The sequence below is a fragment of the Aethalodelphis obliquidens genome, unplaced genomic scaffold (genome assembly GCF_003676395.1).
Source record: "Aethalodelphis obliquidens isolate GAN/ISIS:26980383/991018 unplaced genomic scaffold, ASM367639v1 scaffold71, whole genome shotgun sequence".
Taxonomy (NCBI): domain Eukaryota; kingdom Metazoa; phylum Chordata; class Mammalia; order Artiodactyla; family Delphinidae; genus Aethalodelphis; species Aethalodelphis obliquidens.
Genome location: NW_020838015.1, coordinates 3,628,331 through 3,653,318, shown reverse-complemented (window position 1 = coordinate 3,653,318; position 24,988 = coordinate 3,628,331). Strand labels below are relative to the sequence as shown.

At 37.5% G+C, this 24,988-nt stretch overlaps 1 protein-coding gene across 13 annotated transcripts in view; it reads left to right on the top strand.

Moving 5' to 3' along the window:
- The window catches only part of CASK (calcium/calmodulin dependent serine protein kinase), a 388,474-nt gene that overhangs the window by 326,278 nt on the left and 37,208 nt on the right, over positions 1-24,988 (top strand). For all 13 annotated transcript variants that reach the window (XM_027091498.1, XM_027091492.1, XM_027091494.1 and 10 more), the window contains exons 14-17: positions 1,965-2,153; positions 10,873-10,951; positions 21,265-21,350; positions 22,643-22,711. In XM_027091498.1, the coding sequence (XP_026947299.1) occupies positions 1,965-2,153; positions 10,873-10,951; positions 21,265-21,350; positions 22,643-22,711 (423 nt within the window). The remainder of the gene's footprint in view (positions 1-1,964; positions 2,154-10,872; positions 10,952-21,264; positions 21,351-22,642; positions 22,712-24,988) is intronic.

The following is a 24,988-nucleotide window of genomic DNA, read 5'->3' as shown; positions in this document are numbered from 1 at the left end:
TCCAGTGGCAAATAGCGGTTAATATCAAGTATGACCTCATTTGGTGATAAAATTTAAGGATTTTTCTCTTAAAGTTCAATTTTGGTATTATTTTTGTGATTGTGGGCTTATCCTTCCTTATAAATAATACATTAAATACAAGTGTTTGCTTATGTAATTTAAAAGGATGGAGAGAAATCATTTGCAAAAAGCAGTACAAACACTTTCTCCAACCCATGTAACTGGCATTATCCTAATGAAGCTTGGTTCTCTGTTTACCTGGGTATATATCCTCCAGTCATACAAAGCATGTTTTTTTTAAAATTGTTTTAAAATTCACTGTTTATAGAAGACACATCTATAATTAATACAATGAACCTAATTTTAACAGATGAAGTTTTTCAGTTTGTCTATTATTGATTTTTACTTTCTGCCCTAAATCTTAGTCTCTTAAGTGGCTACAGTTAAACAGGAAAAAGAGGGATTTCCCCACATACCATAACCACCACCACTTTGGCCTGGGGTACTAGTGCAGGGTGTAGTCAGGGCACTGGTCAGGAAGCCAAGGTCCCCAGGACCATTGTGGAGCCCTGCTTTCAAGCTGTGCTGCTTAGTGCCCTTCAGTGCCCCTCATCTAGACCCCAGTTTAGACCAGCCCTCTGAGATCTTGGAAACATCCGGCATTTCCATTACAAATTCAAAACATTGTAAAGCAACTATACTCCAATAAAGATGCTTTTTAAAAAATGGGTATATTACTCCAAGCATATGCTCTATTGATGTCTGATCAACATCACTTCTTTATGATTTTACCACATTGTTACCTTATTTTTGCGTCGTATGCGTACCTTTAAAGTACCTAAAATAGCTAAGTCATGACTTTGGTAAATCTTTTAATTAAATAACTTAATTTGAGATGCTACAAGCTATACTTTTAAGGTGATTTTAATTATGTTTCATTATCTCTAGATATTTCATTACCAGACAGATCACAGATTAAAATAAAACTGAATTTATAGTTAGTACTGTAACTATAAGAAAATATAAGAAAATATAATGCATAAAGCACCAAACATACTGATACTTAGCTGTAAAATTCTCTTTGAAGTAGAAATGTTCAAATATTCATGCTTATTAAAAACTTTCTTATGATGGCAGAAAATATACAGTAAATGGAAGAATAGCCTCTTTTAGGGAAACAAGGGATATTTATTACCCAGTTTCACCAAGATGACATATGGAGATCTCAATACAAAGAAATCACTTTTTCTTTGTTAATGGGCTTTGCAAAAAGAAGTCATAATAATAACTGTCAACTTACTTTTTATTTATTCAAGTGCTCCAAAAAGTAGAAATGAACAAAAACATTAAATAGGTTTAGATTTTAAGCTCCATATCATGTGATATTTTGGGAAATTACGTTTCTGCAGGTACATTTGTGTGTGTTTTTATTTCTTTTACTGAGATGTATGTTATAAATTACCCTTTGCGTTATATAGCAGAGTTATTGTTAATACCATTGATGAAAGACGTTTGTTTGCTCAATGCACCAATTATTGCACTGTTTCTTTTTAAATTTGTTTCCATTTTAAGCCCCAGCACAAATTTGCCAGCTCTATGTACAAATGATTCTTTCTGCTAAATTATTTGAAATTGCATTATGTCAGACTTCAATTGAACAAGCTAGTTGGGCACTTTTTCATAGCATCAAACACCTCTTACCCAGATAGTCAACAAACACATCCATTCATTGATTAGCTCACTCATTCTTTCATTTGTTCCTTCATTTTTAAAAATCCATCTATCATGATTATTTATCACAAAGAAATTATGGCATGGCTATATCTAGGTGTAATGTGCTTTGAGTTCTCTTTAGATGAGAGATACCTTTGAGAGGCAAAGAATAATTTTATATATGTTTATATAATAGACTTCTGCTGGAATAGTTCTATTATTAATATTTTATTTCCTTTGTAAAATATCAGGCCTTACTTCAGACTCACGATGTAGTGGCACATGAAGTTTACAGTGATGAAGCATTGAGGGTTACACCTCCTCCCACCTCTCCCTATTTAAATGGTGATTCTCCAGAAAGCGCAAATGGAGACATGGATATGGAGAACGTGACCAGAGTTCGCCTGGTCCAGTTCCAAAAGAACACAGATGAACCAATGGTAAGTAGGAAAAGAAAGTTTTCTGTGTTCTCATAAAATCCCAGCATGAGTTATAGCAGCTACCTTCCACCTATACTACTAGGAGGTGGGGAGGAAAGGAGGGCATGGATAGTTTTAAAGAAACCAGTTTCCAGATCCTAAATAAGCCACCACCATACCCCTCCACCCCCACCTAAAATTGTTCTGCCTGACACCATGCCTAAGGTATGTTGGCTTTCCTTCCCACCTCTCCTTTCACAGTTGCTCTTCAACAACAACAAAAAAGGACAGACCTGATATATTAGTCTAGAGTGTAAAAACCTCTGGGGCAGCAAAGAAAGGTACAGTTTGAAATATTGGAATTGGTGTTGAAAAAGTGAACGTCTAAAATTCCTTTTACAAGTCTAGTGGTTTCCAGATCTTTTGCCTTCAACAAAATTAGGGGAAGACTAATTCGGAAGACATTCAAAGAATTGAGTGCCATTGCTAAAATAAAATTCCTTCCATATTCATGTCTACCTATTTGATGTGAATTTGTTTTCTCAGTACTTAGGTGTAGCATTGGAATAGAATGATGCTGAACCCTGCCTCATTCTCATAGAATCTTCATAGGTTGGGAAGATCAAGGAGAGGCTCCTTGATGTTAACTGAACAGAGGGGGCAGGGAGAGTAGAGACCATCCAGGCAAACCAAGTAGCATATGCAGAAACCTGCTAGTGAAAAGGCTCTTAGCATAGTTTTTAAAATGGAAGGAAGGCACCACAGCTGGACTGTAGAAAACAAGGTGTACGGCAGGAACAGGACCTCACAAGTGTTGATTCTGTTTTTTGTCTTAAAAACAGTGGGAGGCTATTGAAGAGTTTCAAGCAGGGAGATAAGATCAGATTTTCATTTTAGAAATAATTACTCTGGAGAATGGATTAGAGGGGGGGACAAGAGTGGATATAGGGAGACCAGTTAAGAGACTGTTATTACAGTAATACGGGGAGAGATGATGGAACTCAACTAGAGGGATGGATGTCAAATGGAAAGAAGTGAATAGATTTAACAAAAGACCTTGATAATGGATTGACATTGGGGACTGAGGGAGAAGCAAGTATTGAGGATGACCCTAAGCTTTAGGCTTTTCACAGCCAGATGGACAATGATGCTGCCTACTGAGACAGGGGATATTGGGAAAGTCCCAAGTTTTAGGAGAAATCATTTCTTTAGGGAAAAGGAAAACATTCAAACGTATGCATTCATATGTTTTCCTCAGAGCATAGAAAAGGGATATTGGGATATAGGAAAACAAATTACTTAAGAAAATTGCCCAGTTGCTTTCCAAGTTATAGGAAGAGTTACAGAGCAGTGATCCTATGATTGCAATTTCCAGAAAGCCCTCAACTCTAGACATTCGGGTTGTAATTCTCATTTACTGTTCTTTGCCAGTTATACTATATTATCTCAGGACTTACAGCAGACAGGGGACATGCAAATCACCTCACCAATCTGGTGCTCTCCAAGCAACTCTTTGACTTAAAAGAGTGCGGGCAGTAGCAACTTTTGGGTACCTCGGGCAAATCACTTCATGTCAGTGGGCCTCGTTTTGCTCATACTTTGCTTAGCAAGTATTACCAAAAGTGTGCTTGACTACACGATCCCCAAAATCCCACCCAGCTCTGAAAGTCTAATAAATATTCCCCTCATTCATTTTATATATATATATATATATATATGTGTGTGTATATATATATATATATATATATATATATATATATTTATTTTTTTTTTTTTTTTTTTGGCGTTACGCGGGCCCCTCACTGCCGTGGCCCCTCCCGTTGCGGAGCACAGGCTCCGGACGCACAGGCTCAGCGGCCATGGCCCACGAGCCCAGCCGCTCCGTGGCATGTGGGATCCTCCCGGACCGGGGCACGAACCCGTGTGCCCCGCATCGGCAGGCGGACTCCCAACCACTGTGCCACCAGGGAAGCCCCATTTTATATATTCATTCACTCATTTAGCACATTTTTTTAAGTGCCTATACTATGTGCAGATCACTGTACGCCAATGATGTAGTGGCAGATAAGACATGGCCCCTTCCTGGAACTCAGTTTCCACAAGGCTACCTACTTTTTTTTTTTTTTTTGGAGTGGGGGCCACGCTGTGGGGCATGCGGGATCTTAGTTCCCCGACCAGCGATCGAACCTGTGCCCCCTGCACTGGAGGTGTGGAGTCTTAACCATTGGACCACCAGGGAATACCTACATTAAACAAGTAAACATGCACGTTAGCACAGTTTGTTTAACGGGTGCAGTTATGACAGAGCTATAGCGGAGAGAAGGCTGCGTCAGAGAAGCAGGAGGAGGGGTGATGTTCAGCCAATCAGAGCAGACAGGAAAGTGGAAGTGACCACAAGAAGGAGGCCCAGAAATGTCTTGTGATCGTCATATTCTAAAGCAATCCAATGACAGTTGCTTGATCTTCTGTATGGTTAACTACATAGAAACATAGACTGAGTAAAAGCGTAAAACTGCACCCCTGAGTTACATTTTTCAGAAAGCACAAAATGGCCTTGACTCTTCCCTAAAAGTCTCCTTAAAGAAGCCCTCCTGTCCTCCATCTTCTGTGATCCTAGTGAAGGTGTGTATTTCTTCTTTTAATTGGTTGCCATAAAAACAGAAATTATTTTTATGTGAAATATATTTTCAATAATATAGTTTTCTGTTACATTTAATACAGCTTCATTTGCTTGCTTATTTGTCCTGTTAAAAACATTATATTACCGTGCAGGATATACCTGTATGATCTCTTTTGCTTTTTGGACCTTCTACAATGTATCCAACTATGTATGCTGGGTCCATCTCCCAAGGGTGTTATACTCCCATTACACCCTTGTTTTCCCATTTTTAATATCTCACTTATAATTATTTCTCTTGATTGGTACTCCCATAGTTGCAGGTGTTAAAGACCAAACTTAAAATAGCTTAGACAACAGGGGAGAGGCTTATGTAAACAAGGAAAAGCCAGGAGTTTACCCCAAGCTGGGGTAAGTTCAGCAGTAACTGGGCCAAATCCTTTCCCTGGAATTTGGGAACTTATGAACAGAGAAAACATGAATCAATTCCTCCCTGCAGAGAAATGTTTGAAGTAGACAAAATAATAAATATTAACTCCAGTTGGTTTGAAGTGAACTTTCCCTAGCCATGAGAGACCCTGTCTATCTCATTCACTACTGTGTCTAGCAGAGTGTCTGCCATATAACAGGTTCAGAGTAATATTGGTTGAATGAATACGTTAATTTATTAATTTCAAGGATGGAACCCCCATCATACTATCATTTCCCTTCTGAAATTAGATTTGACTTACACATTAATTTACAACATTTTTCCAGGAACACCTTCTCTTGGTAACCATAGATGCTGATTGAATGTACAAGTTGGAAATGATACTTGAACAATACAGTTGAATGTGGGACTAGAAACATTTGATAAACCAGTTTTTTAAATTGCTTGCCTACCACATCTAAGAACCACAAAATAGGAACCATGCAAAGTTATATTTTATAGAACTGTACAAATTCAGATAGGGTCTAGATTATAACGTCTCAAATATTTTCATGGAACTTTCTAACAGAATGTTATTTTCCAATGAAGAAGATAAGACAGAGTCCCCCTACTCCTAATCATCTCAAATTCAAGACCAGTTTTCAGCAAGAGAGCTTGTTAAAAATACAGATCTGGGCTCTATTCCACACTTCCTGAATCTAAATCCAAAGAGTGAGTTTAAAACTCAATATTGGACTTCCCTTGTGGCACAGTGGGAAGAATCTGCCTGCCACTGCAGGGGACATGGGTTCAAGCCCTGGTCTGGGAAGAGCCCACATGCCACGGAGCAACTAAGCCCATGTGCCGCAACTACTGAGCCTGTGCTCTAGAGCCTGCGAGCCACAACCACTGAGCCCGCATGCCACAACTGCTGAAGCCCGTGTGCCTAGAGCCCATGCTCCACAACAAGAGAAGCCACCTCAATGAGAAGCACGTGCACCACAACGAAGAGTAGCCCCCGCTTGCAGCAACTAGAGAAAGCCCACGTGCAGCAACAAAGATCCAATGTAGCCAAAAATAAATAAATAAAATATAAAATAAATAAATAAAGTTAATATTATTTAAAAGGTCCCCATGTGACTCTTAGAATCAACCAAGTCTAGTGCAAAAACATGTTTATGAAAGCTTCTCATATAATGGTGAATATTTGGAAAGTAAAAGTAATCTATTCCATAGAATAGTATTCTGGCATTAAGTATATAGAGCTTCCACTTCCAACCAAGGTGGAGTAACAGGAACAGATTTACCCTCTCACCTGAAACAACCAAAACAAATTTTAAACACACAAAATGAAGTAACAGTTTTCAAGACATTGGACATCAGGCAGCAAAGGACAGTGATTCCTAAGAAACAGTAAGCAAATAAGGTGAGCACTGTGATTGCCCCACCTTACTGACATGCGAGAGTTTCCAAGTCACAACACAGTGAGGGGGAACTGAGGCAGAGCAGGCAGACTCCCTGAAGAGACAGAGCTGAGGGCCTGGGAAGACCAAAGAACTAAAGTTCATAGGACAGAGTACTGAAGAGGAGAGAGCTGCACAAAGAGAGAACCCTAGAGATCTATAGAGGGTCCCCCTCAGGTATTCATCTGAATAATGATCAGCACATTTATGAAAGGAACCTACCCGGAGCCAAGGAAAGACCATCCAAAAGGATGAGAGGGAACAGTGCCCAACACTCACTGCCTGTTCCCACCAGCCAGACTAGAAAAACCAATTCAAGGGGCATTGAGTAGAGTGCTTAGGAAGGTCTTGCCTCAGTAATGAGGAATAAGTAGCCCTAGATAGAGAATTGCCCCAGACCTGCCTTAACAAATCATGAAAGCAAGACCCAAAGGATCAAACTATTTCCAAGTAACTGAACTACATCCCAGGACAAAGCTTAAGAATATTTACAAGAAAAAAATCTAGGGATTCACCGGTGGCACAGTGGTTGAGAGTCCGCCTGCCGATGCAGGGGCCACGGGTTCGTGCCCCGGTCCAGGAAGATCCCACATGCCGTGGAGCAGCTGGACCCGTGAGCCATGGCCACTGAGCCTGCATGTCCAGAGCCTGTGCTCCGCAACAGGAGAGGCCACAGCAGTGAGAGGCCCACGTACTGCAAAAAAAAAAAAAAAAAAATCTAGCATGCAATAAGATAAAATTCACAATGTCTGCAATCTAATCAAACATTGCTAAGCATGTAAAGAGGCAGGAAAATGTGACCTATAATGTGGAGAATAATCAATCAAAACGGACATGCAACTGACAAAGATATTAGAATTAGCAGAAAAATTGCACTATGGGATAAATGGCAGATTAAACATTTCAGAAGAATAGATTAGTGAACTCAAAGGACATAGCAATAGAAACTATCCAAAACAAAACACAGAAAGAAAAAGAATTTTAAGAAATGAAAAGAATATTACTGAGCTATGGGACAACTTCAAGCAGCCTAATATTTGGTTACTTGGAGTCTATGAAGGAGAAGACAGTGAAGAAGAAACAGGAAATATATTTGAAGAAATAATGACTGAAAACATTCCAAACTTGATGAAAACTATAAATCCACAGATGCAAGAATCACAATGAACCCCAAGCACAAGAAACATGAGGAAAACAATACCAAGGTACCTCATAATCAAACTGCTTAGAACCTATGATAAATAGGTCTTAAAAACAGAGATAAAAAAGAAATGTTGCATACAGGGGAACAAAGATAAGAATGATATCAGATTTCTTATGAGAAACAGTACAATTAAGAAGAACAATGGGGGCTTCCCTGGTGGCGCACTGGTTGAGAGTCCGCCTGCTGATGCAGGGGACGTGGATTTGTGCCCCAGTCCGGGAAGATCCCACATGCCACGGAGCGGCTGGGCCCATGAGCCATGGCCACTGAGCCTGCGCATCTGGAGCCTGTGCTCCGCAACGGGAGAGGCCATAACAGTAAGAGGCCCACATACCGCAAAAAAAAAAAAAAAAAAAAAGAAGAAGAAGAAGAACAATGACTTAAAGTACTGAAAGGGAAAAAAAAAACCTCTCAGGTTAGAATTCTAAACCCAGCAAAGGTATCTATCAAAAAATAAAGGTAAAATAAAAACATTTTCAGACATATCAAAACTGAAATAATTCAGTAGACTTACAGTATATGAAATGTTAAAGGACATCCTTATCATTTAAATCTCTCTCAAAGATAAATGGAAGTCTAAACAAAAATAATAGCAATGTGTTTGGGTTTTTTGTTTGTTTGTTTGTTTTGTGGTACGCGGGCCTCTCACTGTTGTGGCCTCTCCCGCTGCAGAGCACAGGCTCCGGATACGCAGGCTCAGCGTCCATGGCTCATGGGTCCAGCCGCTCCGTGGCATCTTCCCGGACCGGGGCACGAACCCGTGGCCCCTGCATCGGCAGGCGGACTCTCAACCACTGTGCCACCAGGGAAGCCCTGTTTGGGGTTTTTTAACATGTAAAAGTAAAACGTATGACAGCACAAAGGTCAGGAGGAAGGAAGTGGAAGTATAATGTTATAAGGTTCTTATACTGTACATGACATGGTATAATATCACTTGAAGGTAGACTGATAAGTTAAAGATGTATGCTATAAACCCTAAAGCAACCACTAAAACAACAAAACAATTATAGCTAATAAGAAAACAGGAGAGAAAAATAGTATGAAAATAAATCCAAAAGAAGGCAGGAAAAGGGGAACATAGGACAGATGGGACAAGTAGAAATCAAATAGCAAGAAGATATATTTATACCTGACTGTATCAGTAATCACATTAAATGTAAATAGTCTAAATTCCCCAAATTAAAAAGCAGAGGTTGTCAGGTTGGTGTGCGGGGAGGAAGCAAAACTGAATTATATACTGCCTGCAAGAAATGCTTTATACATGAAGACAAATCTTTTCAAAGGAAAAGGATGGGAAAAGGTATACTATGATGATGACATTAATCAAAAGGAAGCTGGAGTGACTCTATTAATATCAAAGTATATTCTCAGACCACAATGGAATTAAATTAGAAATGAATAACAGAAAGATGTCTGGGAAGATCCCCAAGCACTTGAAAACTAAATTATCCAATTCTAAATAACCCATGGATGAAAGAAGAAATCAAAAGGGAAATTTTTAAGTATTTTGAAGTGAATGAAAATGAAACCACAACATACCAGAACTTGTGGGATACTGCTAAAGCAGTACTTAGGGAGAAATGTGTAGCACTAAACACCAATGTTAAAAAGAAGAAATAAAACAATGACCTCAGCTTCTACCTTAAGAAAGTAGAACAAAAAGAGCAAATTAAACCCAAAGTGGGTAAAAGGAAAGAAATAATAAAGATCAAAGTGGAAATCAATGAAATAGAAAATAAAAACAATAGAAAAATCAATAAAACTTTTCCTTTGACAAGATCAGATCAGTCAAGGAAAAATAAGACACTAATTACCTGTATCATTCATAAGAGAAGTGACATTACTACAGATTCTACAGATATAAAAAGAATAATAAGGAAATATGGTAAACAACTTTATGTCAATAAATTCAACAACCTAAATGAAATAGACAAATTCACTGGGAGACAGAAACTACCGAAGCTCACTTAAAAAGGAATAAACTGAATTGCCCTATACTATTTAAAAATTGAATTTAGGTTAAAAAAAAAAATCCCTCAAAGAAAACTCCAGGCCAAGATGGCTTTAGTGGTAAATTCTACCAAACATGTAATAAACGGTACTAATTTGTATACAAACTCTTCCCAAAACATTGAAAAGGAAGGAATTCTTCCCAACTTACTATTTTTGATGAGAAGGAGAAGGAGGAAGAGGCAGCTAGCATTACCCTGATACCCAAAACAGATATTTTGCAAGAAAAGAAAACTGCAGACCAGTAACCCTTGTGAGTATAGATGCAAAAATTCTAAACAAATGCATATCTTAGAAAAGGAAAAATACATCATGGCCAAGTGGAGACTAATCCATTAATACAGCTTTATTTATAAGAGACAAAAGCTAGAAGCAATTCAGTGGATGAATGGATAAACAAAATGGTATATCCATACAGTGGAATATTCAGCAAGAACAAAGAATGAACTATTGATACATGCAATGATGTAGTTGAATTTCACGTTGTGAGTGTAAAAAAAGCAACATAAAAGAGTTCATACTGTATGAGTTCATTTATAGAAAGTGAAAACTAATCTATAGCCAGTGAAAACATATCAATGGTTGCTTAGGGATGTTGAGGTGGGGGAGCAGGGCATGGAGGGGTGTAAGTAGATTACCAGTGGGCATGAGAAAACTTTTGGGAGTGATGGATATATTCATTATCCTGATTGTGGTGATGGTTTCACACATGTATACATGTATCAAACTTGTCAAATTGTACACTTTACATAAGCATATGTCAATTATACATCGATAAAAAAGTTTTAAATTATTAGCAACATGGAAAATAATTATAGGATTAAAAAGCATTATACAAAATGTATGTGTACTATTATTACACTAATCAAAATATCAAAATTAATATTTCTGTCGTGGCATCATAGAGTTTTCTCCTTCATTTTCCGTATTTTCTTTAATGTTTTCCTAACTTTTGTAATTAAGGTTATCTACAGCAAAATCACAAATATAAAAAGTGCCCTCTTATAGTAATTCTGTTTTTCCTTAACTTTTTACAGGGAATCACTTTAAAAATGAATGAGCTAAATCACTGTATTGTTGCAAGAATCATGCATGGGGGCATGATTCATAGGCAAGGTAAGTTCCATATATAATTCTTTCTTTCCTTCCTTAATTTTTTTCCTGTAGCCTAGTGTTTTATGATCCATATAAATGATCAGTTTCATTTATGTTTTATATAAATGATTTATTTAAGTTATCTGTCTTTGGTTTTAATCACTGTTGGCCTCCATTCACTTTTATTCATCTCCACATGCTCCAATCTGTAGATACTCAAGGGAGGGTATATTATAGTTTTGTTGCAGGAGCGTCTCTGAGTCACTCTTTAGATCCTGACTTTATTAGAGGCCATTGGAGATAAAGTATTATCATATCAGGCCTCAGGATATGTGGAAGACATCTGTACTGGGATACAAGATAGACAGATAGATATTTGCAAAGTTAAATGACAGTTGAAGAATTGCTCTCTCATTCATTCAGGAATGAGATATACTATTTATAAATTAGGAAATTAGAATTTGATAAATAACAATATAAAATTTAAATGGTAAAATAAGAGATATCAAATCTGTGATTAACTTCTTAATACCTGCTACAATAAGTGCAGTCATTCTGAGAAGGGACCAAAGTAGACAAAGAATGATTTTTTTGAGAAAGTGGAACTGTTGTTAACCCTCAGGTGGATGGGATTTAGACATGTAGGTTTAGGCTCCTCTTTGAAAGGACTGAGTTATATGCATTAGTATTTAGAGCCTGATCCAAAAATGATTCTCCCGTCCAAAAATTAGACTTCCTTTCTTTGAGATCGTGTTATTTTTGTACTTAACACCTCTTTCCTTAACCCTGGAGAGCAAGAGGTAACACCATAAGCCTTTTAGTGCCTTCTTGTCCTCTTTAGAGATGACTGCTCTGTCTGGCATTACTGCTGCCTTCAGAGGAATCTGTAGGTTTCATGAGTGGATAGCACTCACACAGGAGAACGTTTGGTTTTAAATTCCTGTATGAATTTTTTGTTTATTATTTTTAATAACTTGCTATAAATTCAGTAAAGTCACAACACCATTATTTCTTTAATCTCTTTTTCTTATCTTACCGTACTGGCAAAAACTTGCTGTCTTTAATAGAAGTGGTATAGTGAACATCCTTGTCCTATTCTTGTTTTTAAAAGGTAGCTTTCCAATGTTTCCCCATGAAGAAGAATATTTACTATAGATTTTTAGTAGATACCTTTTATTAGGGCTGAAGAAGTTTTCTTATATTTAGTTGCTGGACATTTTAATTATGATTGGGTTTTGAATTTTATCAAATGCTTCTTCTGCATCTGCTGAGATGATTTATTTTCTTTTTACCTATTAATGTGGTGGATGACTTTTAAAGACATCCTAATGATAACCACCCCCCTTCTGGCATTTTTCAGATAAACCCAACTTAGTCATTGTGTATTATCTTTTGGTATGGACTGCTTGATTCTATGTGCTATTATTTTGTTTAAGATTTTTGTGGTTGCAATTAGGAACGAGACTGGCCTGTAGTTAATTTTCCTTCCTGTGTCTCTCTGTCTGATGTTAGTTTCAAAGTTACATTGGCCTCATAAAATGACTTGGAGAACCTCTCTTCATGAGTTCTCTGAATATTGTATAATACTGGAATGATTTGTAGCCTGTAAGTTTAGTAGAACTTGCCTATAAAACTGTCAGGGGCTGATGTTTTGTGTTTGGTTTCTTTCAAGGAAGATTTTTTTTTTTTTACCACTGTTTCAATTTCTTTAACATTCATAAGGCTATTCAGCCTTTCTATATCTTGAGTGAGTTCTGGTAAATTACATTTTTCTGAAAAAATCTTAAGTTTTTAAAATTATTCTAGTAAGCTTCTTCTTAGTGTCCACTTACCTTTTTATTTTCTGCTGTCTCTGTAATTATGTACCCTTTATTCCTAATATTTATTTGTGCCTTGTCTTTTTTCTCTTGATCAACTTACCAGAGGTTTGTTCAAAAACCCACTTTGGGTTCTGTTAATTCTCTCCATTGTATATTTATTTTCTATTTTATTGTTTTATGACCTAATTTTTATTTTCTCCTTCCTTCTACTTTCTATTGGTTTTATCTAACTTTTAAAATTCAACACTTAGTTCATTTATTCCAGTCTTTCTTCATCTCTAATATATGCTTTTAAGGTTAAACTCTACCTCTCTAAGTACTGTTTTATCAGTATCCCACCAGTTATGATATGAAGCATTTTTATTGTGATTCAATTCTAAGTATTTTTGAATTTCTAGTGTTATATTTTTCATTGACCCACAAGTTATTTAGAAATGTTTTTATGTACCACATTTAAGAGGATTTCCTGTATATCTTTTTATGTTTTACTTCTAACTTAATTGCATTGGGGTCAGAGAATGTGGTCTGTATGACACCATTTCTTTGAGGTTTGTTGAGACTTGCTTTATGGCATAGCACTTTAATCATTTTTGTAAGTGGTCCATGTGTACGTAAGAAGACTGTTTATTCTTTAATTGTTGCATGCAGAATTCTCTATATGATTGCTTGAGGTTATTTTTTTTGTTCAAATATTCTATATATTGACTAATTTCTTGTCTGTTTGACCTATCAGTAATTGTCGAAATATTCCAATTATCATGGTAGAGTTTTTCTATTTCTACTTATAGATCTCTCACTTTGGGTTTTATATATTCAAAGCTGTTTTATTAGGAGCATAGAAGTGCCTGGTAACCATGTCTATCCTTAATATACTTTCTACTTGAAACCTATTTTATATTAATATAGTTATTCCAACTTTAGTATTTCCTAGCATGTCTTCTTCCCTCATTTCTAACCATTCTGTGCCTGTATGCTGTAGAGTGTGTCTTACAAACATTTCCAAATTTGGGTTTTTCATTTTGTAATGCACTCTGATGATTGCTATCTTTTAATGGGCAAGGTTAGTCCATTAATATTTATTTTGATGATTTCTATCATCTTGCTTTTTTAAATATTTATTCCATATTTTAATTGATTTTCCTTCATTTTTGTTCCATCCCCCCACCCCCAGGTAAATTAGAATTTCAGCACTCTATTTCTAATTTTTAGGTGGTTACCTTGAAATTTTGTCATGCATATTTAACTTGACATATACTAAAGTGAAACAGTATGTTAATCCCACTCCCAAAGAATACAAAGACATTGGAACATCAAGTTAGATCCCAGTCTTGACTTGCATATTATTCTTGCCCAGCACTTTCATTCTGTCCTGTTTTAAATCCACAAATTTGAAATTATTCTTAAAATACATGACCATTTTTGTTTCGATTTACATAAATGTTTACAATTTTATTTGCTCATCATTCCTTTTTGCATTGCAGACCATCCTTTGGGGAGCGTTTTTCTTTCTTCCTAAACTACATCCTTTAAAGTTCCTTTAGTGATAGTCTCTTGTTGGTAAACTACCTCAGGTGGTGTTTGTCTGTAAATACTTCATTTTAGCCTCAATCTTTTTTTTTGAACATCTTTCTAGGAGTATAATTGCTTTACAATGTTGTGTTAGTTTCTGCTGTATAACAAAGTGAATCAGCTATATGTATACATATATCCCCATATCCCCTCCCTCTTGCATCTCCCTTCCACGTTCCCTATCCCACCCCTCTAGTTGGTCACAAAGCAACAAGCTGATCTCCCCGTGCAGTGTGACGCAGCTGCTTCCCACTAGCTGTTTTACATTTGGTACTGTATATATGTCAATGCTACTCTCTCACTTCATACCAGCTTACCCTTCCTCCTCCCCGTGTCCTCAAGTCCATTCTCTACGTCTGCGTCTTTATTCCTGTCCTGCCCCTAGGTTCTTCAGAACCTTTTTTTTTTTTCTTAGATTCCATATATATGTGTTAGCCTACGGTATTCGTTTTTCTCTTTCTGACTTACTTCACTTGGTATGACAGACTCTATGTCCACCTACTTCATTACAAATAACTCAATTTCGTTTCTTTTTATGGCTGAGTAATATTCCATTTTATATATGTGCCACACCTTCTATCATCCGTCAGTGGACACTTAGGTTGCTTCCATGTCCTGGCTATTGTAAATACAGCTGCAATGAGCATTGTGGTACATGACTCTTTGAATTATGGTTTTCTCGGGGTGTATGCTCAGTAGTGAGATTGCTGGGTCATATGGTAGTTCTATTTTTAGTTTTCTAGGGAACCACCATGCTGTTCTCCATAGTGGCTGTATCAATTTATATTCCCACCAACAGTGCAACAGGGTTCCCTTTTCACCACACCCTCTCCAGCATTTATTGTTTGTAGATATTTTGATCATGGCCATTCTGACTGGTGTGAGATGATATCTCATTGTAGTTTTGATTTGCATTTCTCTCATGATTAGTGATGTTGAGCAACCTTTCATGTGTTTGTTGGCAATCTGTATATCTTCTTTGGAGAAATGTCTGTTTAGGTCTTCTGCCCATTTGGGATTGGGTTGTTTGTTTTTTTGATATTGAGCTGCATGTGCTGCCTGTAAATTTTGGAGATTAATCCTTTGTCAGTTGCTTCATTTGCAAATATTTTCTCCCATTCTGAGGGTTGTCTTTTGGTCTTGTTTATGGTTTCCTTTGCTGTGCAAAAGCTTTGAAGTTTCATTAGGTCCCATTTGTTTATTTTTGTTTTTATTTCCATTTCTCTATGATATGGGTCAAAAAGGATATTGCTGTGTTTTACGTCATTGAGTGTTCTTCCTATGTTTTCCTTTAAGAGTTTTATAATCTCTGGCTTTACATTTAGGTCTTTAATCCATTTTGAGTTTATTTTTGTGTATGATGTTAGGAAGTGTTCTAATTTCATTCTTTTTCATGTAGCTGTCCGGTTTTCCCAGCACCACTTATTGAAGAGGCTGTCGTTTCTCCATTGTATATTCTTGCCTCCTTTATCAAAGATAAGGTGACCATATGTGTGTGGGTTTATCTCTGGGCTTTCTATCCTGTTCCATTGATCTGTATTTCCGTTTTAATGCCAGTACCATACTGTCTTGATTACTGTAGCTTTGTAGTATAGTCTGAAGTCAGGGAGACTGATTCCTCCAGCTCCATTTTTCTTTATCAAGATTGCTTTGGCTGTCTGGGGTCTTTTGTGTTTCCATACAAATTGTGAAATTTTTTGTTCTAGTTATGTGAAAAATGCTATTGGTAGTTTGATAGGGATGCATTGAATCTGTAGATTGCTTTCGGTAGTATAGTCATCTTCACAATGTTGATTCTTCCAATCCAGGAACATGGTATATCTCTCCATCTGTTTGTATCATCTTTAATTTCTTTCATCAGTGTATTATAGTTTTCTGCATACAGGTCTTTTGTCTCCCTAGGTAGGTTTATTCCTAGGTATATTTTATTCTTTTTGTTGCCGTGGTTAATGGGAGTGTTTCCTTAATTTCTCTTTCAGATTTTTCATCATTAGTGTATAGGAATGCAAGAGATTTCTGTGCATCAATTTTGTATCCTGCAACTTTACCAAATTCATTGATTAGTTCTAGTAGTTTTGTGGTAGCATCTTTAGGATTCTCTATGTATAGTATCACGTCATCTGCAAACAGTGACAGCTTTACTTCTTTTCCTATTTGGATTCCTTTTATTTCTTTTTCTTCTCTGATTGCTGTGGCTAAAACTTCCGAAACTATGTTGAATAATAGTGGAGAGAGTGGGCATCCTTATCTTGTTCCTAATTTTAGAGGAAATGGTTTCAGTTTTTCACCATTGAGAATGATGTTGACTGTGGATTTGTCATATATGACCTTTATTATGTTGAAGTAAGTTCCCTCTATGCCTACTTTTTGGAGAGTTTTTATCATAAATGGGTGTTGAATTTTGTCAGAAGCTTTTTCTGAATCTATTGAGCTTATCATATGGTTTTTCTCCTTCAATTTGTTAATATGGTGTATCACATTGATTGATTTGCATATATTGAAGAATCCCTGCATTCCTGGGATAAACCCCACTTGATCATGGTGTGTGATCCTTTTAATGTGCTGTTGGATTCTGTTTGCTAGGATTTTGTTGAGGATTTTTGCATCTCTGTTCATCAGTGATATTGGTCTGTAGTTTTCTTTTTTTGTGACATCTTTGTCTGGTTTTGATATCAGGGTGATGGTGGCCTCGTAGAATGAGTTTGGGAGTGTTCCTCCCTCTGCTATATTTTGGAAGAGTTTGAGAAGGATAGATGTTAGCTCTTCTCCGAATGTTTGATAGAATTCACCCGTGAAGCCATCTGGTCCTGGGCTTTTGTTTGTTGGAAGATTTTTAATCACAGTCTCAATTTCACTGCTTGTGATTCGTCTGTTTATATGTTCTATTTCTTCCTGGTTCAGTCTCGGAAAGTTGTGCTTTTCTAAGAATTTGTCCATTTCTTCCAGGTTGTCCGTTTTATTGGCATATAGTTCCTTGTAGTAATCCCTCATGATTCTTTGTATTTTTGGAGTGTCAGTTGTTACTTCTCCTTTTTTAATTTCTAATACTGTTGATTTGAGTCTTCTCCCTTTTTTTCTTGATGAGTCTGTCTAGTGGTTTATCAATCTTGTTTATCCTCTCAAAGAACCAGCTTTTAGTTTTATTGATCTTTGCTGTTGTTTCCTTCATTTCTTTTTCTTTTGTTTCTGATCTGATCTTTATGATTTCTTTCCTTCTTCTATCTTTGGGGGGGGTTTTGGTTCTTCTTTTTCTAATTGCTTTAGGTGTAAAGTTAGGTTGTTTATTTCAGATGTTTCTTGTTTCTTGAGGTAGGATTGTATTGCTATAAACTTCCCTCGTAGAACTGCTTTTGCTGTATCCTGTAGGTTTTGGGTCGTCATGTTTTCATTGTCATTTGTTTCTAGGTATTTTTTGACTTCCTCTTTGATTTCTTCAGTGATCTCTTGGTTATTTAGTAGCATATTGTTTAGCCTCCATGTGTTTGTATTTTTTACAGTTTTTTTCCTGTAATTGATATCTAGTCTCATAGCGTTGCGGTCGGAAAAGATACTTGATACCATTTCAGTTTTCTTAAATTTACCAAGGCTTGATTTGTGACCCAAGATATGATCTATACTGGAGAATGTTCCATGAGCACTTGAGAAGAAAGTGTATTCTTTTGTTTTTGGATGGAATGTCCTATAAATATCAATTAAGCCCATCTTGTTTAATGTTGCATTTAAAGCTTGTGTTTCCTTATTTATTTTCATTTTGGATGATCTGTCCACTGGTGAAAGTGGGGTGTTAAAGTCCCCTACTATTATTGTGTTACTGTCAATTTCCCCTTTTATGTCAGCTTCAATCTTGATTACTTTTGCTGAGAGCACAGTTTTAAATTAATGGTTACCATTCTCTTTTCTTTTGGCATCTGTTGTTTGATATTGAGAAGTCTGGTGTCACTATAATTGCCCTTGCTTTGTAGGTGATCTCTGCTTCCTCCCTGGACTTTTTAAGGTCTTTGTCTTTGATGTTCTGTAGTTTTACTACCTCCCAGCATGGATTTCTTTTTATTTATCCTACTTGGGATACATTATTCTTTCTGGAGCTGTGTAATCATGTTTTCATCAGTTCAAGAAAATTTGCAACCATGTTTCTTCAAATGTTGCCTCTTCTCCATTCTCTCTATTCTCTCCTTCTGAACTCTAGGTAGATGTATGTTAGACATTCCCTCCATATCTCTTAATATCTTTTTCATATTTTCTTTATTTCTTGTTTCCTATTTTCCTTATCTCCTTACTTCTCTGAACTGCATTCTAGACAATTTATTTGGTTATGTCTTCCAGTTCACTGAAACTCTCTTAAGCCATATCTGAACTCCTGTTCAGCTCATCCGTTCATTGGTTTATGCTACCAATTATATTTTTCCTTTCTAGAGGTACTAGTTACTTGTTCTTCTTTTTATTTTCAGATCTGTCTGTTCACACCTGATAATCTCTTGTTGCATGTTCATCCTTGTAAATAGGTCCCTTTCTTTCCCCTAATATTTAACATATAGCTATTTTACACAGGCATACCTTGGAGATATTACAGGTTTGGTTTCAGACCACCACAATAAAGTGAGTCACCTGAATTTTTTTGTTTCCCAGTGCATATAAAAGTTATGTTTGCACTATGCTTTCATCTGTTAAGCGTGCAATAGCATTATGTCTAAAAAATATACATACTTTAATTAAAAATTACTTTATTGCTAAAAAGTGCTAACCATCATCTAAGCCTTCAGCAAAACGTAATCTTTGCTCCTGGTGGAGGGTACTGTCTAGATGTTGATGGCTGCTGACCGATCAGGGTGGTGGTTGCTGAAGCTTGAGGTGGCTCTGGCAATTTCTTAAAAGAAGACAACAATGAAGTTTGCCTCATTGATTGACTCTTCCTTTCACAAATGATTTCTCTGTAGCATGCAGTGCTGTTTGATAGCATTTTACCCATGGTAAAACTTGTTTCAAAATTGTAGTCAGTTCTCTCAAACCCTGCCACTGCTTTATCAACTAAGTTTATGTAATATTCTAAATCCTTTGTTGTCATTTCAACAATCAGGTAAGTTTGCCATCTTATATGAGCACAGTTCATGACACCCCCAAAACAATTACAATAGTAACAGCAAAGATCACTCATCACAGATCACCATAACAAATATAATAATGATGGAAAAGTTTGAAGTATTGCGAGAATTACCAAAACATGATGCAGAGACATGAAGTGAGCAAACGCTGTTGGAAAAATGGCGCAGATAGACTTGCTCAACACAGGGTTGCCACAAACCTTCAATTTATAAAAAATGCAGAATCTTTGAGGCACAGTAAAGCAGGGCACAAGAAAACAAGGTATTCTTGTATTCTATATCTGACCATTCCAATATCTATCCTCCTCGAGGATCTAAATCTGTTTTTTCTCTTTCTGATGACTCGCATAGTAGTTTGCCTTATTGTATGTATGTTTGGTGATCTTTGATTGTAAGCCTATTGCTTGTTCAAATCAATGGAAGTCTTGGGGGCCTAAACTGGAAACGCTTTCCTCCAGGAAGGGTTTGTTCCTTGTTCTACCAGCTGCCATGGAGTACCACTGATCTGGGTCTTGGCTCCCTACAGAATCCTAGGCTCAGCTTCTCTAACTTGCTATTGGCCCAAGGCTCAGAATCCGGCCGTCAGGCATTGCAGCAATGGCATTTACCCCTCCCACTATTTCATTCCGTCCTTACTTTGCCACCACTCTGGATGCAGCTCACAGGGTCCTTTTGTGTGGATGGAAGTGGGAAGTGTTCTTGGGAATTTGCATTCCTTTTGTGAGACCAGTAACACTTCAAGAGGTGTGCCCTAGACGGGATATGTAGTTGTAAGAAAGTCTGTGAGTGCCTAATCAACCATATTTGAAACAAAAGTCCCCAAATTTTTATGTTTTATTATGTTAACTTTCAAACATGAGTAGAGAAAACAGTGCAGTCAGTTGAAGTAGAGAAAAGTGGAAAGAATAGTGAAGTGATCGCCCACATACCCATAAGCCAGGTAGAATTATTGTTAATTCATGGCCACACCGGTTCCATCTGTATTTGCCCTACTGCCCACCCCCCTGGATTACTTTGAAGCAAATACCAGGTGCCTTATTTTCTTTATATGCATTTTAGTGCGTACCTCTTAAAGATACAATGAGCTTTTCATGATGGAGTCAGGTCAATAAGTAAACGTGCACAATTCATAAATAAGAAAGCAAAATTTTACATAACACTATTTAAGCATTGGTTCTCGGTCACTTTTTCTAGTTGAAGTATTACAGGACCCTGAAATGCCTACCACGTTATTATTAAAAGTTTGCAGTATGTCTAATATAAACTTGTTGTTACACAGATATTATATCACAATTCTCTGAAAATCAACAGCCTTTGTATCATATTTGGTAGATAATAATGATAATAACAGCAAATACTTAAATGGTACTGACTATGTGCCAAGAACAGTTCTAAGCCCTCTACATGTATTAAACTCTTTTAATCCTCATAACAATCCTATGAGATAGATACTGTTTTCATCTCCATTTTACAAATGTGAAAACCAAGACATGGAAAGTTTCAGTAAGTTACCCAAGATCTTAAAGCTAGTATAAGTGATGAAGCAGAGGTATGAACCCAGACAGGCTGCATCTAGAAGTTGTAGTTTTAAACCACTATATACACACTGCCTCTCTCAGAAGAATAAGCAGATTTCTACAGCCATCTTTCAAAACTGTGTCTTCCATAAGTTATGTGTATCTGTTTTGGTGAGTTTACCACGTGAGCCTAACTTGTACCTGGTTCTGAAATGCTGGCCTTCAGTATTTAGCTTAATTTTTTAAAATTACTTACGTTGCTGCCTTTGGATTTTATTATTATAAAAGTACATATCATTTCATGTTTATAATTTTGTGTAATTTCTTAGGTACACTTCATGTCGGAGATGAAATTCGAGAGATCAATGGCATCAGTGTGGCTAACCAAACAGTGGAACAGCTGCAAAAAATGCTTGTGAGTAAATGAAAGTCTCTTTTTCTAAGATTGACTTTCAGTTCATTAACTTATTTATTAATGCACAAATAAAGGATATTCTTTTATAATCAGAGTATCTCTGGTACCATCATTTGTGTGGACTTGAACTTATACAACATTCATAAAAACTGAGAGCTAGGAAAATGTTCACATGCAGCAGAGCTTAGAAACATTTTGCCCATCTTTAGCAGTGTGGGCTTGAACATTCTCCTTTCAATCCTTTGTCTCCTATTTCTTATTGAACAGATGTTTAAAGAAAACCTTTGCAGCTGTGCATGCTTGTGAACTAGTTTCTCACTGACCTCAACTCTGCTGACATCAGCAGTGTCAGAAGCCTCTTTCCTGTGTAGCTGAGTCATAGCCAGCTGTATTGGATTTCTCTACAGCACAGGGGAAAGGAAAGTCATAGTAGACCAGGCCATTTTTTACCATGCATATTCAAAATCTGTGTTCAAATTAGGCTTTGGATTGGGGCGGGGTAGGGAGTGCAGAGTGACAGGCCCTGGCGAGCAGAGGGAGATGTTTTGGACCTCTTGTCCTGGACCTTCTTCCCACCACAATGTAGCAGCCTGCCATGTTACTTATATCTATTAAAGGTGAAATAAGCACCACAGACTCACTACAGTCAAAACTAATGCCAACATTATGAAATAAAGAGCAGATTTTTTTTTTTTTTTTTTTTTGCTGTACGTGGGCCTCTCACTGTTGTGGCCTCTCCCGTTGAGGAGCACAGGCTCCAGACACGCAGGCCCAGCTGCCATGGCTCACGGGCCCAGCTGCTCCGCAGCATGTGGGATCCCCCCGGACCGGGGCACGAACCCGTGTCCCCTGCATCAGCAGGCGGACTCTCAACCACTGCGCCACCAGGGAAGCCCTAAAGAGCAGATTTTTATGGAGTACACCATCATAATGTAGCCTACCAAATATAATTCTTATGTAATTACTTGTTCTCTTGTACAGTTCAACTTACATTCACTCTTGAAAGGCATGTCACTTAGAGTTGTATTCGTGTCTATGAAAAGGTAACCATCAGAGGTTATACCTTTGCTGTATGACCAGGACAGTCAGCCTTGACTTTGCAGGGCTTTTCCCAGGAATAACCTCCACTGTTAGTGTGAGCAGTTCCTGCTTTTATAACTAGGTTTCATTGTAGGCCCATGCACTCTCAGCTGACTTGCATTAAATACGCCCCCACATTTTCAGTGGTTTCTTGCGCGTTTTTGTGTGCAACATTTGTTTGTTAAAAGAGCTCTCCTTTTTTTTTCCTCCAGCGGGAAATGCGGGGGAGTATCACCTTCAAGATCGTGCCAAGTTACCGCACTCAGTCGTCGTCCTGTGAGGTAATAGCTCTAACGAAACACCCCGTCTCCTCTGGGTTCTTAACTAACTGTCTGCTGATGGCTGAATGTTTTGGCTTTCTGGGAAATTGTTTCTGCCTGTGCTGTTGATCACTGCACACCAATTTTACAACAAAGATAACGGAACAGAGTAGGTCCCATCCACCTACTCAGCCCTGCTTCCATGGAGATGTCCTCAGCACTTTAACTTTCTGCAGGCTGGAATCAAAACAAAATACATATAGAGAAGCTCCAAATAATGACAAAGACTTAATAAAGAACAAATAGAGTCTCTGGGGGAAAAAAAGATCATAACTGCAATAATATTTCCAGGAAGTACATTCACTTCCCTTGTTAAGAAATCACATAGATACTTCTTCTTTCCAAGGATCTGAGAAGTGGTCTATTTCTGTTAAGATAGAGTAGTTCAGATAATGGTGACAGGTCTCTAGATGGATGTTAAGTCTATGAGAAATTGATAACTGATGTTATCAGAGGAATATAGGCTTTTGCAACCTTCTGTGAAATTGTTGAAATTGGAATGTTATCTGATTCGTAAACAAGTTTTCTAGAGTAATACAAACCCAAAGTTCCTTTCTTACAATAGGCTTATCCTTTAGAAATTGTAGCTTTCCCAACCTATATTATTCAGTTTGCTATTGGTTAGTAAATGAGATTCAAAAATCTATTCTTTTTATATTTGGAAATATGAGCCGGCCTAAATGGTGTCATCCTTCGGTCATTGCGCATTCAGTTTGAATATTTTTTTCTGAAGCTTGTTCTTTCTTGTGCATCTTCCAAGTATGTGTACATCAATATGAAGTACACATTTCCTCCAGTTAATATTTAAGACTGGCAGACAACTTATTTCATCTAGAAGATTGAATTTGTACTTAGGAGAAATAGATGGAGAAATTATAATGTTTCTTCCAGTCTCTAGTAGTGATGTAAATTTCACAAGAAAAATCAGAGGCTTCATGTTTTTTTGTAAACCTATTGAAGATATGTATAACAATTTGTAGTTCTGTCAAGTATATTTTTAGTGAGCCATGACAGTTGGGGTTTCTGTTATATCAGGTCTTGAGCTCCTCTCGGTGGCTTTTTGTGGAACTTCAATTAGTACTATATTTCAAGACAAAATATAGAACTACTTCTGCCCCAGGATTTATAGTTTTGAAATTTGTTACCTAGTACACAAACCTTACTGGAAAAGGGAGACTGTCACATGCATTTTTTAATTTTTTTTTTTTGCGGTACGCGGGCCTCTCCCTGTTGTGGCCTCTCCCGTTGCGGAGCACAGGCTCCAGATGCGCAGGCTCAGTGGCCATGGCTCACGGGCCCAGCCGCTCGGCGGCATGTGGGATCCTCCCGGCTCGGGGCACGAACCCGTGTCCCCTGCATCGGCAGGCGGACTCCCAACCACTGCGCCACCAGGGAAGCCCCACATGCATTTTTATGTAAAGCATTTTGATAGTCTAAAAATCACAGGTGGTCCTCATACCATTTCTCATCTTGGAAGAAATTTAGTAAATACGATTGACTTTTGTCTTTTTGGCTCACTAACCAGAAAATAGTGTTAGTTATTAAAAATTTTCTCTTGTGTTTTAGAGTGGTTGAACTAGTTTTGGGGTGGGACCAGAATTACACATATAAATGCTATGCTCTCGAGTAAGAAGAGCCTTCTCTTACCTTCTTTACCTCTGAAGAATAGGAAAAAATGTACTCCCCTCCTAGCCCTACCCCCAGTCTGTCTGACTCTCCTGTGCTCTGGCAGAATTCAAGCCTGTGGTTGGACTCTTCCCAGTTACAGCAGTACTTCCCAAAGAAAAGCTCTCTGGCCACCTTCATCAGCATCCCCCTGGCCGTTGGTAAAAGAGGGGACCCCTGCCCCACACCCTGGCCCTACTCACATGAGTCTCTGGGGGTGGCGCCTAGACATCATTCTGCTCACTAACATCTGACAATACTCATCTAAGGGATCCCATTATTTAAAGGCTAACAGGTTCCGGAGGTTTTCTTTAAGTCTTCTAGAAAAAGCAAATGTCTTTTGAGCAGACATGCACATTTCAAAGGTTTCAAAGAACTCTACTAAACCAAAAATTTTTAAATACTTATTTTCATCCCCTCCTTTTTCTAACATTAAAGTTTATTTGGACAATAAGGGAGTGGAGCCTGGAAAGGATTTTGAGCATGTCACATAGTATAGTGGTTGTGGCTGCTGGGATCTTTGCCAGAATCGTTAGAGGCTCAAGATTATTGTTTTAATTAATCCGCTAAAAT